This window comes from Protopterus annectens, chromosome 2.part1 (assembly GCF_019279795.1).
Source record: "Protopterus annectens isolate FY-2018-M chromosome 2.part1, PAN1.0, whole genome shotgun sequence".
Classification (NCBI taxonomy): Eukaryota; Metazoa; Chordata; order Ceratodontiformes; family Protopteridae; genus Protopterus; species Protopterus annectens.
The window spans coordinates 1,868,888,446-1,868,906,719 of NC_056729.1; the positions used below are offsets into that span (position 1 = coordinate 1,868,888,446).

The 18,274-nt window shown below is 38.9% G+C and overlaps 1 protein-coding gene across 1 annotated transcript in view; it reads left to right on the plus strand.

Moving 5' to 3' along the window:
• LOC122794667 (plasma kallikrein-like) overlaps positions 1-18,274 on the plus strand; it is a 526,744-nt gene that overhangs the window by 155,543 nt on the left and 352,927 nt on the right. Inside the window, exon 3 of the mRNA XM_044063289.1 lies at positions 6,593-6,625. Within this exon, the coding sequence (XP_043919224.1) occupies positions 6,593-6,625 (33 nt within the window). The remainder of the gene's footprint in view (positions 1-6,592; positions 6,626-18,274) is intronic.

Here is an 18,274-nt window from a genome sequence, read left to right on the forward strand (position 1 = left end):
GCTTAATAAAGTCTTGGATTCCTCACATTGTACTGGCTGTTTTGTTTTGTACTGACTTTCCCTCATGGATGGCGCAGTGGTGGAGTGGTAGCATTGCTGCCTCACAGCAAGAGGTTCTCTGGTTTGATTCTCAGCTGGGGTGCCTTCTGTGCGGAGTCTGCATAACCTCCCTGCATTCATGTGGGCTTCCTCCGGGTGCTTCAGTTTCCTCCCATGTTACAAAGACATGCATCTGGAGCATTTCTCCCCAGGCATCCGCTGAAAATTGGCTTCATTCCAAGTTGTACTTTCCCAGTAAACAAATATTAAATAAATAAATAAAAAAAATGTATCATCATACCATTCTGCAAAAACATGGCCCCTACTGATTATCACAGCAATCCACTATGCCCATAGTTCATAGTTCATCTCTTAAGTAAAGGGATTGTATCCAGAAAAAAGGAGGTTATTACCTCTCTGTACTCCTCCCTCATTAGCCCAATAATTGAGTACAACACACTGTTTGGTATGTAGCTCTGCAAACACCTACACCAAATGGAAAGGCCACAGAAATACATTCACAAAGAGAGTCCATGGCCTTCAACACCTGTCCTATGTGGACAGGCTCCAATCACTATCACTATTTGGTAACGTACAGATTGCTCAGAGGTGATCTGTGTCTCACCTACAAGGCAATATCGGACCATGCCCTGCTAGTGATGGTCCATATCTGTAAGTCTACCTCCTCACACATTACCCACTTGAAAGGCCTGAATCTAATATGCAACATCAACAAAACCTGCTGGACAGACAGGTTTGTCTCCCAGAGGCTGCCTTGTCTCTGGAATAGACTTCCCATACATGTCAAACAGAGTACCTTGCTAACCCTCTTCAAGCACAACCTTGATGAGTGGATGGGAAACCACAAATTTATTCCTGGGGTTCCACCTGTGTCTATCATTGACAGGGGTGACAAATGTTGCCTGAGGTTTCTTTTGGGGATAAACTCTTTGGAAAGGATTGTAAAGGCCCCAGGGCCATTAACCTACTAACCTCCTATGATCCTATAAAAATTTAACTGCACCTAGTCAAGGATGTCCCTTACTTTCTTAAGTCTTTGTGATATTGAACCCCTCTTCTATTGCACTACACAATACACAAAACTTATTGGAATAAGCGTTGGTACAAAAACTAACATTACATATTTTGAAAATTATATACAGTTATATTTAAATAATCCTAAACACGTTATCAGTAAGATTTTGGAGATTGTGAAGTAATACAACAGAACTTCAGACTATAAATTAAATATCAAGAAATATATATATATATTTTCCATATACATTGTCAGATTTATCAAATTAGAAAGATTTGTACCTAAAATAAACATATCACTTGAACTTATGCTCTTAAGGGTTAAATACAAAGTTGATTGAGCATAAAACATTCATCTTGTTTAAGCCAGTTAATTAATAAAATAAAATTGAGCCTAGTGTCATGGTCAAAACTCAAATTTAACATACTGACAAAATTCTCAATAATTAAAATTAATGTTTTCTCCATCTGTTTTATTTTTGCAAACCTGTAGTTTTGCATGTCTCACCTTAGTGCTTTAAGGCAGCTAATAAACTTAGCACTATTTTTTTGGAATAATCAAACTCTAATAATAAGCTTGACGTTAATACCACTTTTCAAGTCAAATGAACAGTCATTTCAAACGTATTTTGTCCTTAATAGCTATAGTTGTATATTTTTTATAAATTCTAAGTTTTACCTTGTTGTGTGTTTTTTGAATTATTGCAGTTTTCTGACAAATAAATACACATTTTTTCCAAAGCAGCAATTAATCTGACAGAATGTTTATACATTATTAACTTAATAAAAATGTATTTGTGAGGAATTTATGTTAATACAAAAGTTTTATTGTGATCTGTGGTGGTGGTGTTGCGGTAGCGCTGTCACCTCACAGTAAGACGCTGTTCGGTTTGACTCACAGCTAGAGCGTCTTCTGCGTGGAGACATGCGTGAATGGGCGTACCTTTGTTGAAGGTTGTGCGTTAGGGCTGGCAACTCAGCACGTAAAAATCAACTGCCAATTTTTAGCGGACCGGAGTTCTGCTGTGGCGACCCCTAACCGAGAAAAGCTGAAAGACACAACAACAAAAGTTTTATTGTCTCAACAATGAGTAAATTATCTTCTCCACATTAGTGAGTATGTTGCAATAATCTGATCTGTTTTATTATATGTATTCTGGTATTGCTAGTAAATCAAAAGTTTGCATAAAACAAGAGAGCAAATGGCATCATTGACTTTTAGCTATACCCCTGAATAATAACATTCCCAGAAAGGAAACATTTGTGACTAAGAACATGTTATGAAGAGAATAACTCTCAATTAGCTTATGGAGATTGGTGCTGCGGTAGCGTTGTCGCCTCATAGCAAGACAGTGTCCCGTTCGATTCTCAGCTAGAGCGTCTTCTGTGTGGAGGCATACGTGAATGGGGCATGCCTTCGTTGAAGGTTGTATGTCAGGGCTGGTAACCCAGTATCCACTACCAATCATTAGCGGACCAGAGTTACACTGTGGCGACCCCTAACCGGGAAAAGCAGAAAGACTCAAACAAACAAAGCTTATGGAGATCCTATGTTTGAGTGTTTTGCTGATGTTCAGACCTACTTTGTAGCACCTGATGAGTTAAATGCCAAAAAGCATTTTCTGTGCTGCTACTCCTTGCATTTTGGGAACCTATTTTAATAAAAAGATTCATAAAGTTTTTATTAAATAAAGTCATGGCCCAAATAAATTTAGGCTATCCCACAATGATGTCACCTTAGGAATAATGCAAAGTTTGTTCATAGACTTTGACAGATGCGTCTTCATGCATGCATGGTGCAACATCCATTAAACTCTATGCATCTTCATGCATGCATGGTGCAACATCCATTAAACTCTATGCATCTTCATGCATGCATGGTGCAACATCCATTAAACTCTATGCATCTTCATGCATGCATGGTGCAACATCCATTAAACTCTATGCATCTTCATGCATGCATGGTGCAACATCCATTAAACTCTATGCATCTTCATGCATGCATGGTGCAACATCCATTAAACTCTATGCATCTTCATGCATGCATGGTGCAACATCCATTAAACTCTATGCATCTTCATGCATGCATGGAGCAGCATCCATTAAACCCTAGGGATGTCCGTAAAACTTTTCTTACACTGATGCCAAGGAGGTTAAAGAACATTTTAACATTAGTGTGTAGAAAATGTTTTTATTCTATTATTTTACTTTATTTTATTTTTAACTCTTAAAAGCCAAAATTATTTACAGATTGAGAAAAAAACATTTGCTCATCAATTTATTCACTACAAACCATGCTGCAGATGTATGTTTTTCTTCATAGCAAAATACTTTACATCATGTTTAGATTTGTGGAAGTTTTCTAATAACATTTCTGAAATATATAAACAAGTATCCTAAGTTATGGAGCATCCTAGCAAACATTTACAATGGGTATTAATCATCAGGTTAATGAGTCGATTGTTGTTTAAATAAGAGCAACTGTACTAGATATTATGTGTGCATTGTGAATTCCCTTTACAAGCTTGAAGTTCCAAAACTTCGAACTGCAACTGGTCGAGACCATAAGACTGAAGTTTTGAAACTTCAGATGTTTTGAATGGAGATCGCCATTCAGCAAGGAATGGGAAAATTACCATTTTCCTCACTGTAGTGCGATCTCATAGTTGGTGTAGTAATTTAGCAGGGGGTGTGGAGTGTGAGGTGCAGGGGGGCGGCTTGCAGCCCTGCAAAAATGTAAAAAAATGTTTTTTGTTTTTATTTTTTTTATTATACTTTCAAATTTTCAAAACTTTGATGTTATGGTTTCGACCATTTGCAGTTCAACGTTTTGAAACTTTGAGCTTATAAAATACATCCGTGCATTGTATGCTTTGTGTTTAATTTGTCAGTCCTAGGGGATCTACAGTATATGGCTGTCCACGCTAAGGAACATGTCTGCTACATTCATGTTGCATTTGTCACAGATGAATATTCAACTTAGGTAATGCAGAGCTGTTGTTTTAACTTCAGGATCCTAAAATGAATGTTTCTGTGGCTATCCTTTGCTTATGAGTTACATGTTTTGTGCTATTATGTTTTCTGTTGCAGAACTAAAACTGTTTCAGTTCCATCCATCTAGTTCTGTTTAGTCACATTTGACTCTTGTGGTGACCTCATGAGCAGCCGTGGTCATCTACAGAGTTTATCAGGTCACACCTTTCTTCCATATCATATATGCAGTGCATTAATACCTACTGAAAATTTAGAGACAGCAATACATGTATCACAATTAGTTTGGGATTTGGGAAAAAGCTGGAGTTCCATGAGAAAATCCAGTTGAACATAAGAATGACACAGAATGAGCCCCAGCCAAGAACTTAATTGTTGAACCTTCGACAGTGCTACTCAATGCACCATTGCCACCTTTAGTTTCAGATACCTGCTGTAAATTTTACAAAAGAGAATAAAGCTTAAAAAATAGCAATGAGGATTCCTAGTTCTTGTATTACAAGGCTTATATAAGGTATAATGTATAAACTGTTATATTTTGTTCTGTTGTAGTAATTATTTTATCACATTCTATGCTAAAGACCTGTACCAAATCAGCCAAATCAGCACAGCTGCAGTTTTCTAAATTGTGAAATGTTTCTAGATGGTGAAACTCATTATTTTATATTTTATATATTGCACACAGAATATGTTGCATCCAGAACAGTGTAATGTATGTAATTTCTTGGTTATCATGCTGATAACTTATATACATTTTTTTATATTTGTAATTTTTTTTAATAATGAGTATTAAAATATGTGAGTAATTGGGCATTTTATAGCTAACCATGATTTTAATGATATATATTAAGTATCCATAAATAATTGCTGAGATTAAAAAAAGACAAAACAGGCATTAGAAAATGAAAAAAAAAGAGAAACATTTGGTGCTGCGGATGACTGGGCAACAGAATACCTACATGAACAACAGTATTAGTTTTGTCTGAAGGTGTGTTTAAGTAAACCCTAGGAAAGTTATTACATTGTAAAAGAATTTATAGAACGTTTTATGGCCCAGAATACATCACAAAATACATGTTGGAATCAAATGTTACTTAAGAAGAAAAATCTTTCATATCATCTCTAAGTCGAGGAGGTGAGCATCACAGGATAGAGTTATTGGACCCTTAGTGGGAATATTTGTCTGTCATCATGAGATACTATTTCAAAATGTAGTAAAAACTAATTCAGGAATAATTATAGGTTCATAGGTGTTTACTAGGCTCATGACCACAAGGGCCTTTTTACACCTAGCCGTGCATCTCAAATCTCTGACAAGTTCAGATACCCTTGATAAGGGATACCCGTGTAAGCATGGGCCTAGGAGATGACCCATTTACAGCTTACCTGTGTCCGTTAGAGACATAGGTGCCAAACCAGTGATGAATTTCTGGTTTCCCATGCAGTTGTCCAAGTTGCACTTGAACTGGGTTATGGAGGAACTCTGCTTCACATGGATGGGGAGCTTGTTCCATAGACGGAGTAGTCTCTGGGATACATACCTATCTCTCCAGCAGGCCCTATTTATATCACAGGCAAGGTTTAAGTCTTTAGAACAAGTAATTCTGATGATTTTTGTTTTGTGGCTATGCAGGAGGTCCATCACAGTGGGGTCTGATAATCCTCTGTATGCCAGGCATAGATCTCCCCTCAAAAGCTTGTAGGAGACAGAATACAAAGATAGGACCTTGAGGCAGTCTGTGGACTTTCCAGTTGTTGGATATGCCTGGTATATTGCCTTTGAGGTTGTGGACATAGCTAAAGAATGCTTTGTAGTTGTCCTTGGCCTGGGATGCCAAACTAAATTCACATTTGGGTTTGGTCGACATTATTTGTCCTCTGAGTTGGTAATCCATTACCTAGTATCTTTGTTATTATGATCTTTGTTCAATATTCTCTGTCCAGATCTTGCAGCCATAACAGGAGCTTCATTTTAGACAGCTCATTAGATAATGATCGGGGCAGTGAAAGTCTGGCATTGAGGAAATGGCCAGTAAATAGAATCGCGCTCTGTAATATCATATGTGGTTTGGCACCTATGTCTCTAATGGACACAGGTAACCTGTAAATGGTTCATCTCCCAGGCCCCTGCTTACACTTATCAAGGGTATCCAAACTTGTCAGAGATTTGGGATGCATGGCTAGGCTTAAAACGGCCCTTGTGGTCATTAACCTAGTAAATACCTATGAACCGATGTGTAATTTTGTGATGCTTATTCCTTGAGAATAAATATTTATTCTGCATGTTCTAGCCATTTATTGTATTTTCTTTTGCATTGATGGAAAATTCTTTGTGTGCCATTGCTTTAGATTTTATTTATTTATTTATGGCTGTTGTTTTATTTATAGTACCTCATTACAGCATATATAAATGTCATTCTGCTGTATTATGGTAGCATTTGTTATTTTATGATGTCAATGTCAGTCTATTACCCAGCAACTTGACTTTTTCCAAAATTAATATTTTCTTTTCTCCCCTTATTTCTAGCATGTCAAATATGTTGTGATAACAATAATAAAGGTAAGTTTATTTCTGTTACAATTACCTCAGCTCCGACCACTGATCATTCTTCCCACTTGTATTTAACTAACAGTTTATTTTGATTCACTGCAAAGCGTTAATCCCAAACATTGTTTCAAAGTTTCATAGGTTTATACTATCCAATTGAACAGAAGACCTAGAGAAGCCTAGCCGTAAAAATACAGCCTTGTTCTACCTTCTGTTTGTAATGGACAGAGAAGACAGCACAGGGGTGACACTGGCAATCCATACCTGGTGATCCAGGTTTGCTTTAGAGTGTTAAGGAACTACTTTGAAATGGAGCTGGAGCATATTCCTTGGTTAGTGGATTCTTTGGGAAAGCCATCTCTCCATTCAGCAGGTTTTGTCTATACTAGTACTTAAATTTAGGCACTGAGCAGAGATATTTGTGGTGTTCCCTGTTTTTTTTAACATGTAGTAAATTAAACAAGGTTCGATATTTCATAAACTTGCAGACTGAGTGTAGATTACTGCAAAAGGTTCTGCACAAGATGGACTAAAGTGATAATACTTTTAGATGCTCCATATAACCCAGAGTGCTCTTACATGAGATTTTTCTGGTGGGAAACTTTTATGATTTCTGAAGTTGGGCAAAACATTTAGATAGGTATATAACAAAAAGTGGATCATTTTCTATAAATGCCTTGATTAGGGAGGAATATAAACTGACAATAATTTCTTTGAAATAAGAAGATATACCATTTTGATTAGTTGGACTCTGTAACATCTTTTACTTACAATACTTGGCATATGGTCAAAGATTAGAGCTCTAATAACAATATAAACTTTTATAGGAGTATCATTTACATTAATAAGTGCTTGGTGTTTCTCTTTACTAAACAGCACAATACTATATTGTTTATACTGAGCTTCAATCAATGGTCTTGACACCATTTGCTAAGTATGGTCTAGGTCGTTTTTGTAGAATATGACCATTAGTTCTAGAGCTCAGAGCTTAACTTTGTCTTAGAGAGAATCCTAATGTCAGCTTGAAAATCAGATAATTGTATAGGAGAGGCCCCAGTAAAGAACCATGTGAGACAACATTAGTGTCAAATCTCTTTGAGGAGAGAGTATCGCTAACCCTCTCAGTGTGGGATCTGTCTGTGAACTAGTTATCTATCAAGGGGGTTACATAGGGTTTATGCAGGTGACCTTACCAATTATACCATAGTGAAACATAGTATCAAATGCCTTATCTCGGTCTAGTCAAGCACAATGCATGGATTCAATTTCATCAGGTACTTCATTCTGCATGTCAAAGAAGTCCACCAGATTCATTCGACAGGACCTGAGCTTCAGAAGGATGGACTGATTCAGGTTAGGGACTTCTAGGCTGACAGAATATAATATACTACATAACTTTACAAATAATACCACTGAGGCAAATTGGTCTATAGTTCCCAAATTTAGTGGTAGGTCGCTGTTGTGGATGGACACTGCTATGGCCATTCTCCGAACTCCTGGCATGCATCCATCAAAATATCTGAGACTGCATAAGGTTAATGGTGTTCAGAGATTCTATAATTAGTGATGATTAGGAGATAGCCTTGTACATTCGTAGAGTCAGAATGTTATCAGTGTAATTATGAGGGAATCTAGAGAGGTTAAACTATAGAGAAGGTGTAACTAAATTTATTTGCAAGCATTGCATCTATGTGTTCTGGCTCTAAGAAGGTAGCACCATTTGAGATCAGTTCTATGCGAAACTCAGTCATTTTCAGTTTCATAATATATAAAAAGAAGACCTTCGGATTATCTTTAGAAGATTTATGTTTATTTCTTAGTTCTAGAAGTTTATTTCTTTTATCTTGAGGTTTGCTGATGCTAAGATTCAACCAAAGGAACATATTGTTGAATTTACCACCGTACATGTGACAGAAGCTTTGATGCAGACATTTAGGTGAGAGAAAAATCAGTTTCTGCTCTGTTGCTTTACCTTTTCTCAGGCTGTTTGAGAGTGTTAAGAGGTGGGCTTTAAAGAAATTCCTGAATAGAGATGGTTGAAATATTGGGCTGGGTTTTTAAGGAAGAAAATGACAGCTTGTTAATCTGAGACATTCATGGATTATGAAATATTGGTGACGGAGCAGGCAGGTTTTATGCTAGTGAAAACAAGGTTGAGAATATCTGGATCTGTAGCGGGCAATGGCACTGTGTTTTTTTTGTCAAGGAAACTGATATTGATAAAGTTAATGAACCCCTCTGCATACTTAGATTCATAGGTTGGTACTAGGCTATCGGCCCTAGGGCCTATACAAGCCTAGCCATAACAATTCCCTGGCTATTTCTTCCCACACTATTTACTTCTCTGGACCCCTGTACAGGTTCATAGGTTGGACTTTTTTTTGTGGTGCAAGTTTACCAGTTTATGGATGAGTAATTAAAGTCACCCAGAATGGCTGTATTATGTTCAACAGTTAAGGACTCTAGCTGGTTGAGATAAGTTTGTGTGATGTAGAATTTGAGTGAGGGTTGAGATAAGTTTGTGTGATGTAGAATTTGAGTGAGGGAGGAACAACATTATTTCAGTCTGATGTTCAGGCTTAGAGTCCTTCAAATGATGCATCAGTTTGTCTGACTTGCAGAGGTATTATAGTGAACTAATTTCAGTTGTAAGTACCTCTGCAATGAGACACAGTGTCTGTTTGCTGACATATATAACTTGTAACTGACCCAACCACATGTGTGAGCCTCTATGTACATATTAATCAAACTAAATGTTAAAAAGGATGTATCTTAGTCACCTACTATACAGAATGCTGGTCACACACTGTACCACTGGTGTGATACCTGGGTATTTGTTATGGCTCCTTTCTACTCTTTTGGGTACTGAAGGGGCTTTACATTATCAGAGTACAGGATAGTGGAAAAATATTTGTTTCCCAAAACATTAAAAAATGAATGAATAAATGAATGAATGGCTGTCATCTTATCAAGTCAAGTGTTCATTTGGCTAAAATATTATTTAGTTGAGTGCGTTATAAGTACACATAAATCTGTAATAGTCAAGTAGAAATTTGTAAAAATATTTGATGATTTTCATTTGATTATTTCTAATGTGATAATTAGGGCCGCGGTGGTGCAGCGGTTAGTATTGTCACCTGACAGCAAGAAGTTCTCCTGTTCGATTTTCGCTGCAGCACATTCTTTGTGGAGTCTGCATGTCCTCCCCACAGTCGAGTGACATAAAGACATGCAGGTAGGTGCGTGCATGAATGGTTGTGCCTTCCTTGATGGTTGGGCGTCGGGCTGGCACCTCAGCACAATAAAAATCTACTGCCAATCATTAGCGGATCAGTGTTCCGGTGTGACGACCCCTAACCGGGAAAAGCCGAAAGACATTGCTATTTCTAATGTGATGATTAGTGTTACCTACAGATGCTTACTGATTGTATAGCATCTGTTTGTGCACTGACAGTGACTCAAAGCATATGATCCACTCTTTTCCCTGTAGTTACACATAGGTGCTATTAATACATTTATGTAAGGGGATACAAGCGAACGAAGCTTCCACATGGCAGGTGCACTGGTACATCCCCCTGCAAATATACCTTTTAAGGTACTTTCACTGTATGATGTTTTCAATCAATTGTGAGATGAAAACTAAACTTTCAGCCAAATGATTTTTCTACCATTCAGATTCATTGTTTTGAGATTCAACCAAATGCCCTTCTAGCATGTCAAAAACTACAGAGTGCACATCTAATGTAGGCATTCACTGTCAAATATAGTCTGTATTACACTCACATCAACATGCTCTCTGTGTGTACAGGTGCAGGGGAAGTGTGTGTGAGTGTGTGTGTGTGTGTGTGTGTGTGTGTGTGTGTGTGTGTGTGTGTGTGTGTGTCCGTGTGTATATGTGTATGTCTGTCTGTCAGCCTGCCTGTGTGTGCATGTGGTGTATGTGTCAGCGCCCACCCTAATTTACTGTGTGTGTTTGTGTGTGTATTTTTGACAGATCATCTACCCAGACGATGCATTATACATCTGTCAGAGGGTTTGGGCCTTGTTTGGTCATGGCTGACACTTGCTGAATCACCTCAAGATGATCGTTTATCTCGTGTTGATTGTCTGGAATGTACGAACAGCACTCCTCTTTTATTAAAGCGCACGTACCACCTCTCACCACTAGGGTGAATTCGAGAGCCATGCAGTTTTGAAGCACCACAGTTCTCATAGCGTTTAGTTCATCAGTTACTAATTCGAGAGCAGAAAAAGTTGCATTGCTCATAACTTTGAGAAGTTTGGACAGTTTTCTCAGCTCCCAAATCGATTTTACTGCGCCATATGCAGGGGCTATGCCTGCCCATGATATAATAATGCCACTCAAGTCCATGTGTGTTAGTTTATCTTTGTTCTTCACAGAATTATGGTTTCTCCATCCTGCTTCGATTCATCCCATTGGATTCTCAGGACTCTTGATTGGATTTCCAGGTTTATTGTTGACCTCTCTGATATTTTAAATTTTCCCTCGAGGCAAAGCTGCAGTGTGTCATATGGCCGGAACCAGGTAAACCAAAAAACAACTGCCGGACCAATTCTCAGGTAACCATTTGTATGCCTTTTTCCCACAAACAAAATAACAATTCTCTACTTTAGTATTGATATATGCTTGCTCTGCATGAAACATTTTCTTATCAATAATAGAAAGTTGCTTCAAAAGTGCAGGATTATGCTGTATTTCACTAACAGTTTTTTGCATTTTCTCAAGATATGAGTCATAGTTTGCATCACAAACAGCTTCTGCCTTATTAGCTTTAATATAACATTTATAAGAAACAGTCATATTGCAATTGCTCCAACCCACCTGAATAGTGTCATTTTTATGACAACACACAATTCCCTTTTGTGTAACGGGTAGGTACAATGCTATTTTGTCTTGTGATTTTACAGATGTAGTGTCAAAGATCAAATTTTCCCAGGTCTCATTGACCCCTAGGGGGACAGCAGTCAGTAATAATCCCCCCGTATGCTGTTGGTATAGCTGTGCAAATCCAGCAGTTCGAAACATTAAAAGTTTCAGCATACACATATTTAATTGCTTGGTAAGTGTTAAAGTTTGGATGCCAGTCTATGAGTAACGCATCACGTTTATTCAGTTCAACTTGTGTGGCTGAAAAAAGGAAAGGCCACAGCAAAAAGATCATTGTTACCAGTAGAGTTAACAGGATGATCATGCAATACTTCTGAGGCTGTTCTGCATCCCTGTTTACTCTATACCTGGTCATTTTGTTCTTGTTGTGTAATAGTAGCAAGGTTTTTGTCCAGCTCAAAGTTCTTGACCAGTTTTGCAGTGTGTCAAATGGATCCAGGACACACGTTCAGCTATCTTAACTGCAGTGGGTGTTGCCAGTAAAACTTGAAATGGCCCTTCCCACTTCGGGGAACTCCAGTTTTTTCTCTTCACGACCTTCACCCAGATCCACGAGCCTGGTTGTACGCCTGGTTGTACTGCTGCTTCCGATGGTCTGGTCTGGTCTGTTCTTTATCTGAAACAGAATTTAACTGCAAAAGTTGTTTATTATTTAAAAGTCATCTCATATACTCTGCAAGTGAACTGTCGGCCTCCTGATCTGCAGGCATGAGAGGTTTCCACTGAGGTACATAATATGCCCTCCCAAACAATATTTCAAAAGGAGTTAACCCCTTTGCATTTGGAACAGTTCTCATGTTCAACAGTGCCAGAGGCAGGCAGTGCACCCAATTCTTTTGAGTCTCTGTTATTTTCTTCCTAAGTTTACTCTTCAGAACCCCATTGTGCCTCTCTACTAGTCCTGCAAGTTGTGGATGATATGCGCAATGGTTTTTTAAAGAAATTCCGAAGAATCGGCTCAGCTTTTGTATAGTTTGATTTACAAAGTGTGTGCCATTGTCACTGTACATCTTTTCCGGTATGCCAAATCTAGGAATAATTTCTTTAATGAATATTTTCACAACAGTAGCTGCATCTGGATTTTTGGTCGGAAAAGCTTCCTCCCATTTGGAAAACTTATCTATAATGACAAGACAGTACTTTTTATTTTCACATTTGTTCAGTTCCATGAAATCCACACAAATAGTATGGAACGGGTACGGTGGTATAGGGAAACTCCCTTGCTTAGGCTTCAACGCCCCTTGTGCATGATGTTTATTACAAACATGACATGCCTCACAAATATTTTTTGTGTAATTTGTAAATCCATATGTTGTAAACACTCGATTCACTAACTGTACCATCCCCCCTGTTGAGACATGGCACTGCCCATGGCTCAACAAAGCTGCATATCTAAACAAGTTACACGGCAAAATTGGTTTTCCTTCCTGGGAGATGTACAACCCTTTCTCAAGATTTGTTCCTCGTTTTACCCATTTCTGTTTCTCTACTTTCGTAGTAAGTGTCTGCATTGTTTTTAACATTTCTAAATCTAAAATCTCAGAAGGTTGTAATTCCTCACTCAAAAGAAATACTTCTGAAGCTGAAGCTGCCTGCTTTGCAGCTATGTCAGCTCTCGCATTACCTTTTGAAATCCTATCCTGTTGCTTGGTATGAGCTATGCATTTGCAAATAGCTACTTTTTGAGGTAACTGAATAGATTCTAACAAATCTAAAATAAACTATGCATGATTAATCGGTTTGCCAGTAGATGTTATTCCTCTATTCTTCCACTGTTGCGCAAAAACATGTACAGTAGAAAAAGTGTACTGGCTATCAGTAAAAATGTTTACACATTTACCCTTTGCTAATGTACATGCTCGTGTTAAGGCAATCAATTCTGCTGCTTGTGCCGATAAGTTGTGTGGTAAAGTCTTTGCTTCTAAAATCTCAGTATCAGAAACTACTGCATACCCCACTAGGTTCTGCCCTGTAGGACCTTTTTTGCATGAGCCGTCCACGTAATATGTCACCTCGGCATCATCCAAGGGAGCATCCGTAAGATCTTTTCTAGGTAGTGTCTTTTGCTCAATCTCCTGCAGGCAGCTATGTGGTGTGCCATCCGCAGGGGTTGGGAGCAAGGTTGACAGATTCAGAGTTGTACATCGCTCAATTGTCATATGAGGTTGGTTCAACAGTATAGTCGTACAGGAAAGATGTCTAGTAGGAGAAAGATATGCTACTTTTTCTTGCAGTAAAATAATCGCGACTGCATGAGGCACTCTCAATGTGAGAGGGTGGAACAACACTACTGAGGCCGAAGCCTGTACTGCCATTGCAGCTGTGACTACTGCTTGTACACAGTGGGGCAGGGTTCGCGCCACTGGGTCTAGCTGTGATGAATAGTAAGCTATGGGGCGTTGCTTGTCCCGATGTTGTTGTGTTAACACTGATGTCGCATAGCCTTGCTTACAATCTACAGTTTGGAAAAAACGTTTATGATAGTTCAGTAATCCTAAAACTAATGAAGATGCTACCAATTGCTTCAGTTTGCAGAAAGCTGATTCTGCTTCTGGTGTCCATTGTAATAAATCTTGTGCTGCCATAGGTTTCTTGTATATCAAGTTGGTCAGTGGAGCAGACTCCAAGGTATAGTTTGGAATCCAACTCCGACAACAATTAGTCGTACCTAGGAAGGACATCATTTCCTTCTTGGTAGTCGGTTTGGGTGCTTGTAAGATTGCTATTTTCCTATCTTCATCTAATATTCTGCCTTCTTTGGATATTACATATCCCAGGTATTTAACCTGCTCTTTCCAGAGCTGCAGCTTGTTTTTGTTTACTTTATGTCCTTGAGTGGCTAAAAATTGTAATAATGCTATGGTATCTTCTCTGCATTCTTGCTGGGTGGGGGCTGCCAGCAGAATGTTGTCTACATAAAGTAAAATCTGGCTGTCCCTCAGTGAGATAAATCCTGCCAAGTTACTTGCCATTTCCTGTGCGAATATTGCTGGGCTTTCACAATATCCCTGTGGTAGTCGCGTATGTGTGTACCTTTTCCCCTGAAATGTAAAAGCAAACCAATGTTGGCTGTCAGGGTGTATTGGTATCGAAAAGAATGCATTGTTAATATCTACCACAGAAAAGTATTTCTGTTGCGGCTTTAAATCATTCAATAAAGTGTGTGGATCTGGCACCGTAGGTGCTCTAGGTATTACTGCATCATTTACAGCTTGTAAATCTTGGACCATGCGCCATTCTCCATTTGCTTTTCTAGCAGAAAATAAAGGTGTGTTACATGGTGAATCGGGAGATTCCACCAGTACTCCTTCCTTAAGTAAAGCTGCTATTATAGGTTTGATTCCTACTTCTGCATCTTTTCTTAAGGGATACTGTCTCTTTTGTGGTTTAAATGCTGATTTTTGGCGTGATTGTAACTGGTCCTGCTGTACGGATAAGTCCTACATCTGATTTCCCTGTTGACCAGAGAGTTTCTGGTATGCTTTGTAAGGCTTTTTCTTCCTCTTCTAGTAAGAGTGCTAATCAGCTGTCCTCGCTAGATTGCAAGTGCGCAGCTGGGTGTGTCTGTGTTATCCAATTTAACTTCTGCTTTTGTACTCCCTGTTCTGATAGTTCTAATTCTGTCTGTTTTCCCACCTTGTGACTTTTTCTCCTAGGTCTGCCCACTTCATATTCTTGTCCTTAGTTAAACTGACGTGGTAGTCGATTAGATTTATAAAGTGCAAATAATTCCTGGGGCAATGAACAGCTAACTACACTGTTCCCTTCTGTGTCCCAGTACAGATTACGCAATACTAATCTGTTTGCATGGTTTTTAAATAGTACTTGCTCATATTCCTTATCAGGTCCTGGTGTGCTGCAATAATACAGAGTACAGTGCAACAAATGCTGTTTATCAGTGTCAAGGGAGGGGGACTTACTGATGGCTACGTTCATCAGCTCTTCGGTTACTGCCCCTGGACCAGTCGTAACCAAGTCCTGGCTGTACCAGTAAAATGTTTCACCCTCCGACCGCACCACAAAAGTATCCATTTGTCGCTGTGCTTCCATACCCTGCAAGGTTGGAACTACTGCTATGCCAAAAATTTGCATAAGATCTCTGCCCAAAAGGTTTACTGGGCATTTTGCAGAAACAACAATTTTGCTTTTCTGGGTCATCCCTGAAACAGGGTCAGTTATTGCTATGTTATGGGAGAGTGGCTCCCGATACAGCTGTCCATTAGCTGCTTTCACTAATATGTAATCAAATGATTCTGAATTTTCTGGTAGTTTGGAAGGATGTATCAGGGTTCGCGATGCCCCTGAGTCACACAGAAATGTAACTTCCCTCCCCTCTACCAGAAGTGTAACTTCCGGTTTCATGTCTGCTAAGTAGAGCTCCAGGCTCAATAATGCTAAATCCAAAATTTCACTTTCTTCACTGTCTGTGATTTCTTGCACATCCTCTATTTCTTCTATCACATCCTCTGTTCCCTCTATCACATTCACATTTGTCTTTACTTGGTTATTCCTTTCTAGTGATTCCTGACTACCATATAGTCAGTCCTCACCCTCCTTATCTTCCGTGGTTACCTTCTTGTTTTGCTTGCAATCCCTTGCCAAATGTCCCTTTTTCCCGCATTTAAAACATTCACCCCTTTTCTTTCTCTCTTCAAACTCCTCTGATCGCTTATCAGATTTTGTTTCCCTGGGTATTTTTCTTGCCCTTCTTCCCGGACTGTACTACAAAGACTTCTGCTCCATCTTCTACTGCAAATACTTGGGTTTTCTTTTTCTTTTTGCTATTAAAATGCCTTTTGGCATGTCTTGCATATTCAAGTAATGACTGTAATCTACTTGTATGGTGATCTACCATGTGCTTTGTGATAAAACTACTGATGGGTGCAATACTACCTTTCAAAAATGCATTCTTTAGCTGCTGCTCATATGGGGAATCTTGTGTTTGGTCTTCAGGTACCTGCATTCCACAATGGTTATTAAAACATTCTAATAATCTAGCATAATATCTGTCAACAGTTTCACCTTCTTGTTGGATGCATTGATTATTGCAAGTCCAGTCTGCCCTAGGCTTCCATTTTTCAGAGATTCAGTCTGTCAGACCTTTCACTCTGTTATCCAGCTCTGCATTACTATGTGGGAGTGGCTTATGTTCTGCATCATGGGGATTCTAGTTGCCATTGATCATGTGCCAATCTGGACCTACGATTTGTCTGACTACTTTCTCTACTTCTTCCCCATTTAAATGATAACTTAACCTCATGCCCTGTAAATCTTCTAAGAATTTTCTAAAATTAACTTTTGGATGGCGAATTCCCTCTGTGGCTTTCTGGATGTCTTCTGGTGTCCACGGCCTATATACCAGAATGGTTGGGTCCTGCCCTTCCTGTCCTGCCTGAGGATTTGGTACTTCTATGAGCGGACATATCTCTTCTTCACTCATAGCTCGTGAATTTCCATTCATTTGATATAACTCCATATCGCCCCTTGTTTTACGTGTTCGAGACCTAGTCTTGACGGGATCTCTGATAAACGGTTTTGGCTTTGCAGGGACAATCGGGTATAGCAGAGGTGGATCAGTTTGTCCACTCGCTTCATATTTTAGTAAGGGGAGCGGAGGGGGCGGAGGGGCCGATGGTATTACCAAGTTATTGTCCTCTTTATCTAGAAATATTGCTTTTGAATTCTTACTCTTTTGTTCTCTGCGGTTTGCTTCCTCAAGCCACCTGTGTGCCTGGGGAATGCCTAATTTGTTTTGCTTTTTTACCTGACCTTTTGTGTCAGTTTTGAGCTGTTTGACAAGTTTAATAAGTGAAGGTTTTTCTAGTTTGCCATCAAATTTATATTTATTAACCCATTTTGTATAGTACCTAACGTTGTCAGCACGTTGTAATTGCATATATTTCGCGTTTTTGGTTAATGGCGGATCTCGGGATCTTTTTGTGCACTTATTTCCCATATTGTCCTAACTTAGTTAAAAAATGTCATGTAACCCTTCTTATCACGTGGTATCACGATTTCTCTTTTTCACAGTTTATCTAGAATAACTATTTACATATTCTGTTTCCCTGATCTATGACAAGACAGCAATCTTTTTTGTCCCTAATCTTTACATCACGAATCTCCCTGACAAAAACAAATACTGTAACAAGTCCCTGATCTAAAACAGAAAAAAGGTAAATTCCTCCTTACCTGAGCCTCCGTGATTGATTAACTGATTCACGGTTGGATCCGTTGACTCGTCCTCCAGTTGCAGATCAGAAACAGTGGCTGGCCTCTTTTGAACAATTCAGCCAGAGGTCTTTCAAAGCAGAAGAACCAATGTGGTCTCTTCCCCGTACGGTTTCATGCCACCGGGCCCATCTGACCTGAGTCGAAGAGTGAGAGTTTCCGGTCCAAAGGACCAAATCTGTCAAAGGAAAAAACAACTTCAAAAAGATCAGTACACAGCGGGTTCAGGTTAAGGCACTTTAATCTTGCAGCAAGGAGACAAAAATGTGCTAATACAGAGTTTGTCTACTAAAATCAGGAAGTGAAACCATTTTTATGCATTTCTTACAAGACATTGCCTACTATGCTGACATAACAAATCACAAGTTCTAACATCATTACTTCATAGCAGCTGTTTGTCCATGATTTTCTGCTTGCACTATCAATTTTATGAAACACTTCCTAAGAAAAACAACGTGGCCTTGATGACCACCGGTTAGATACAACTTCTCACTATGCAATGTTAACATTCAAGGTACTATAGC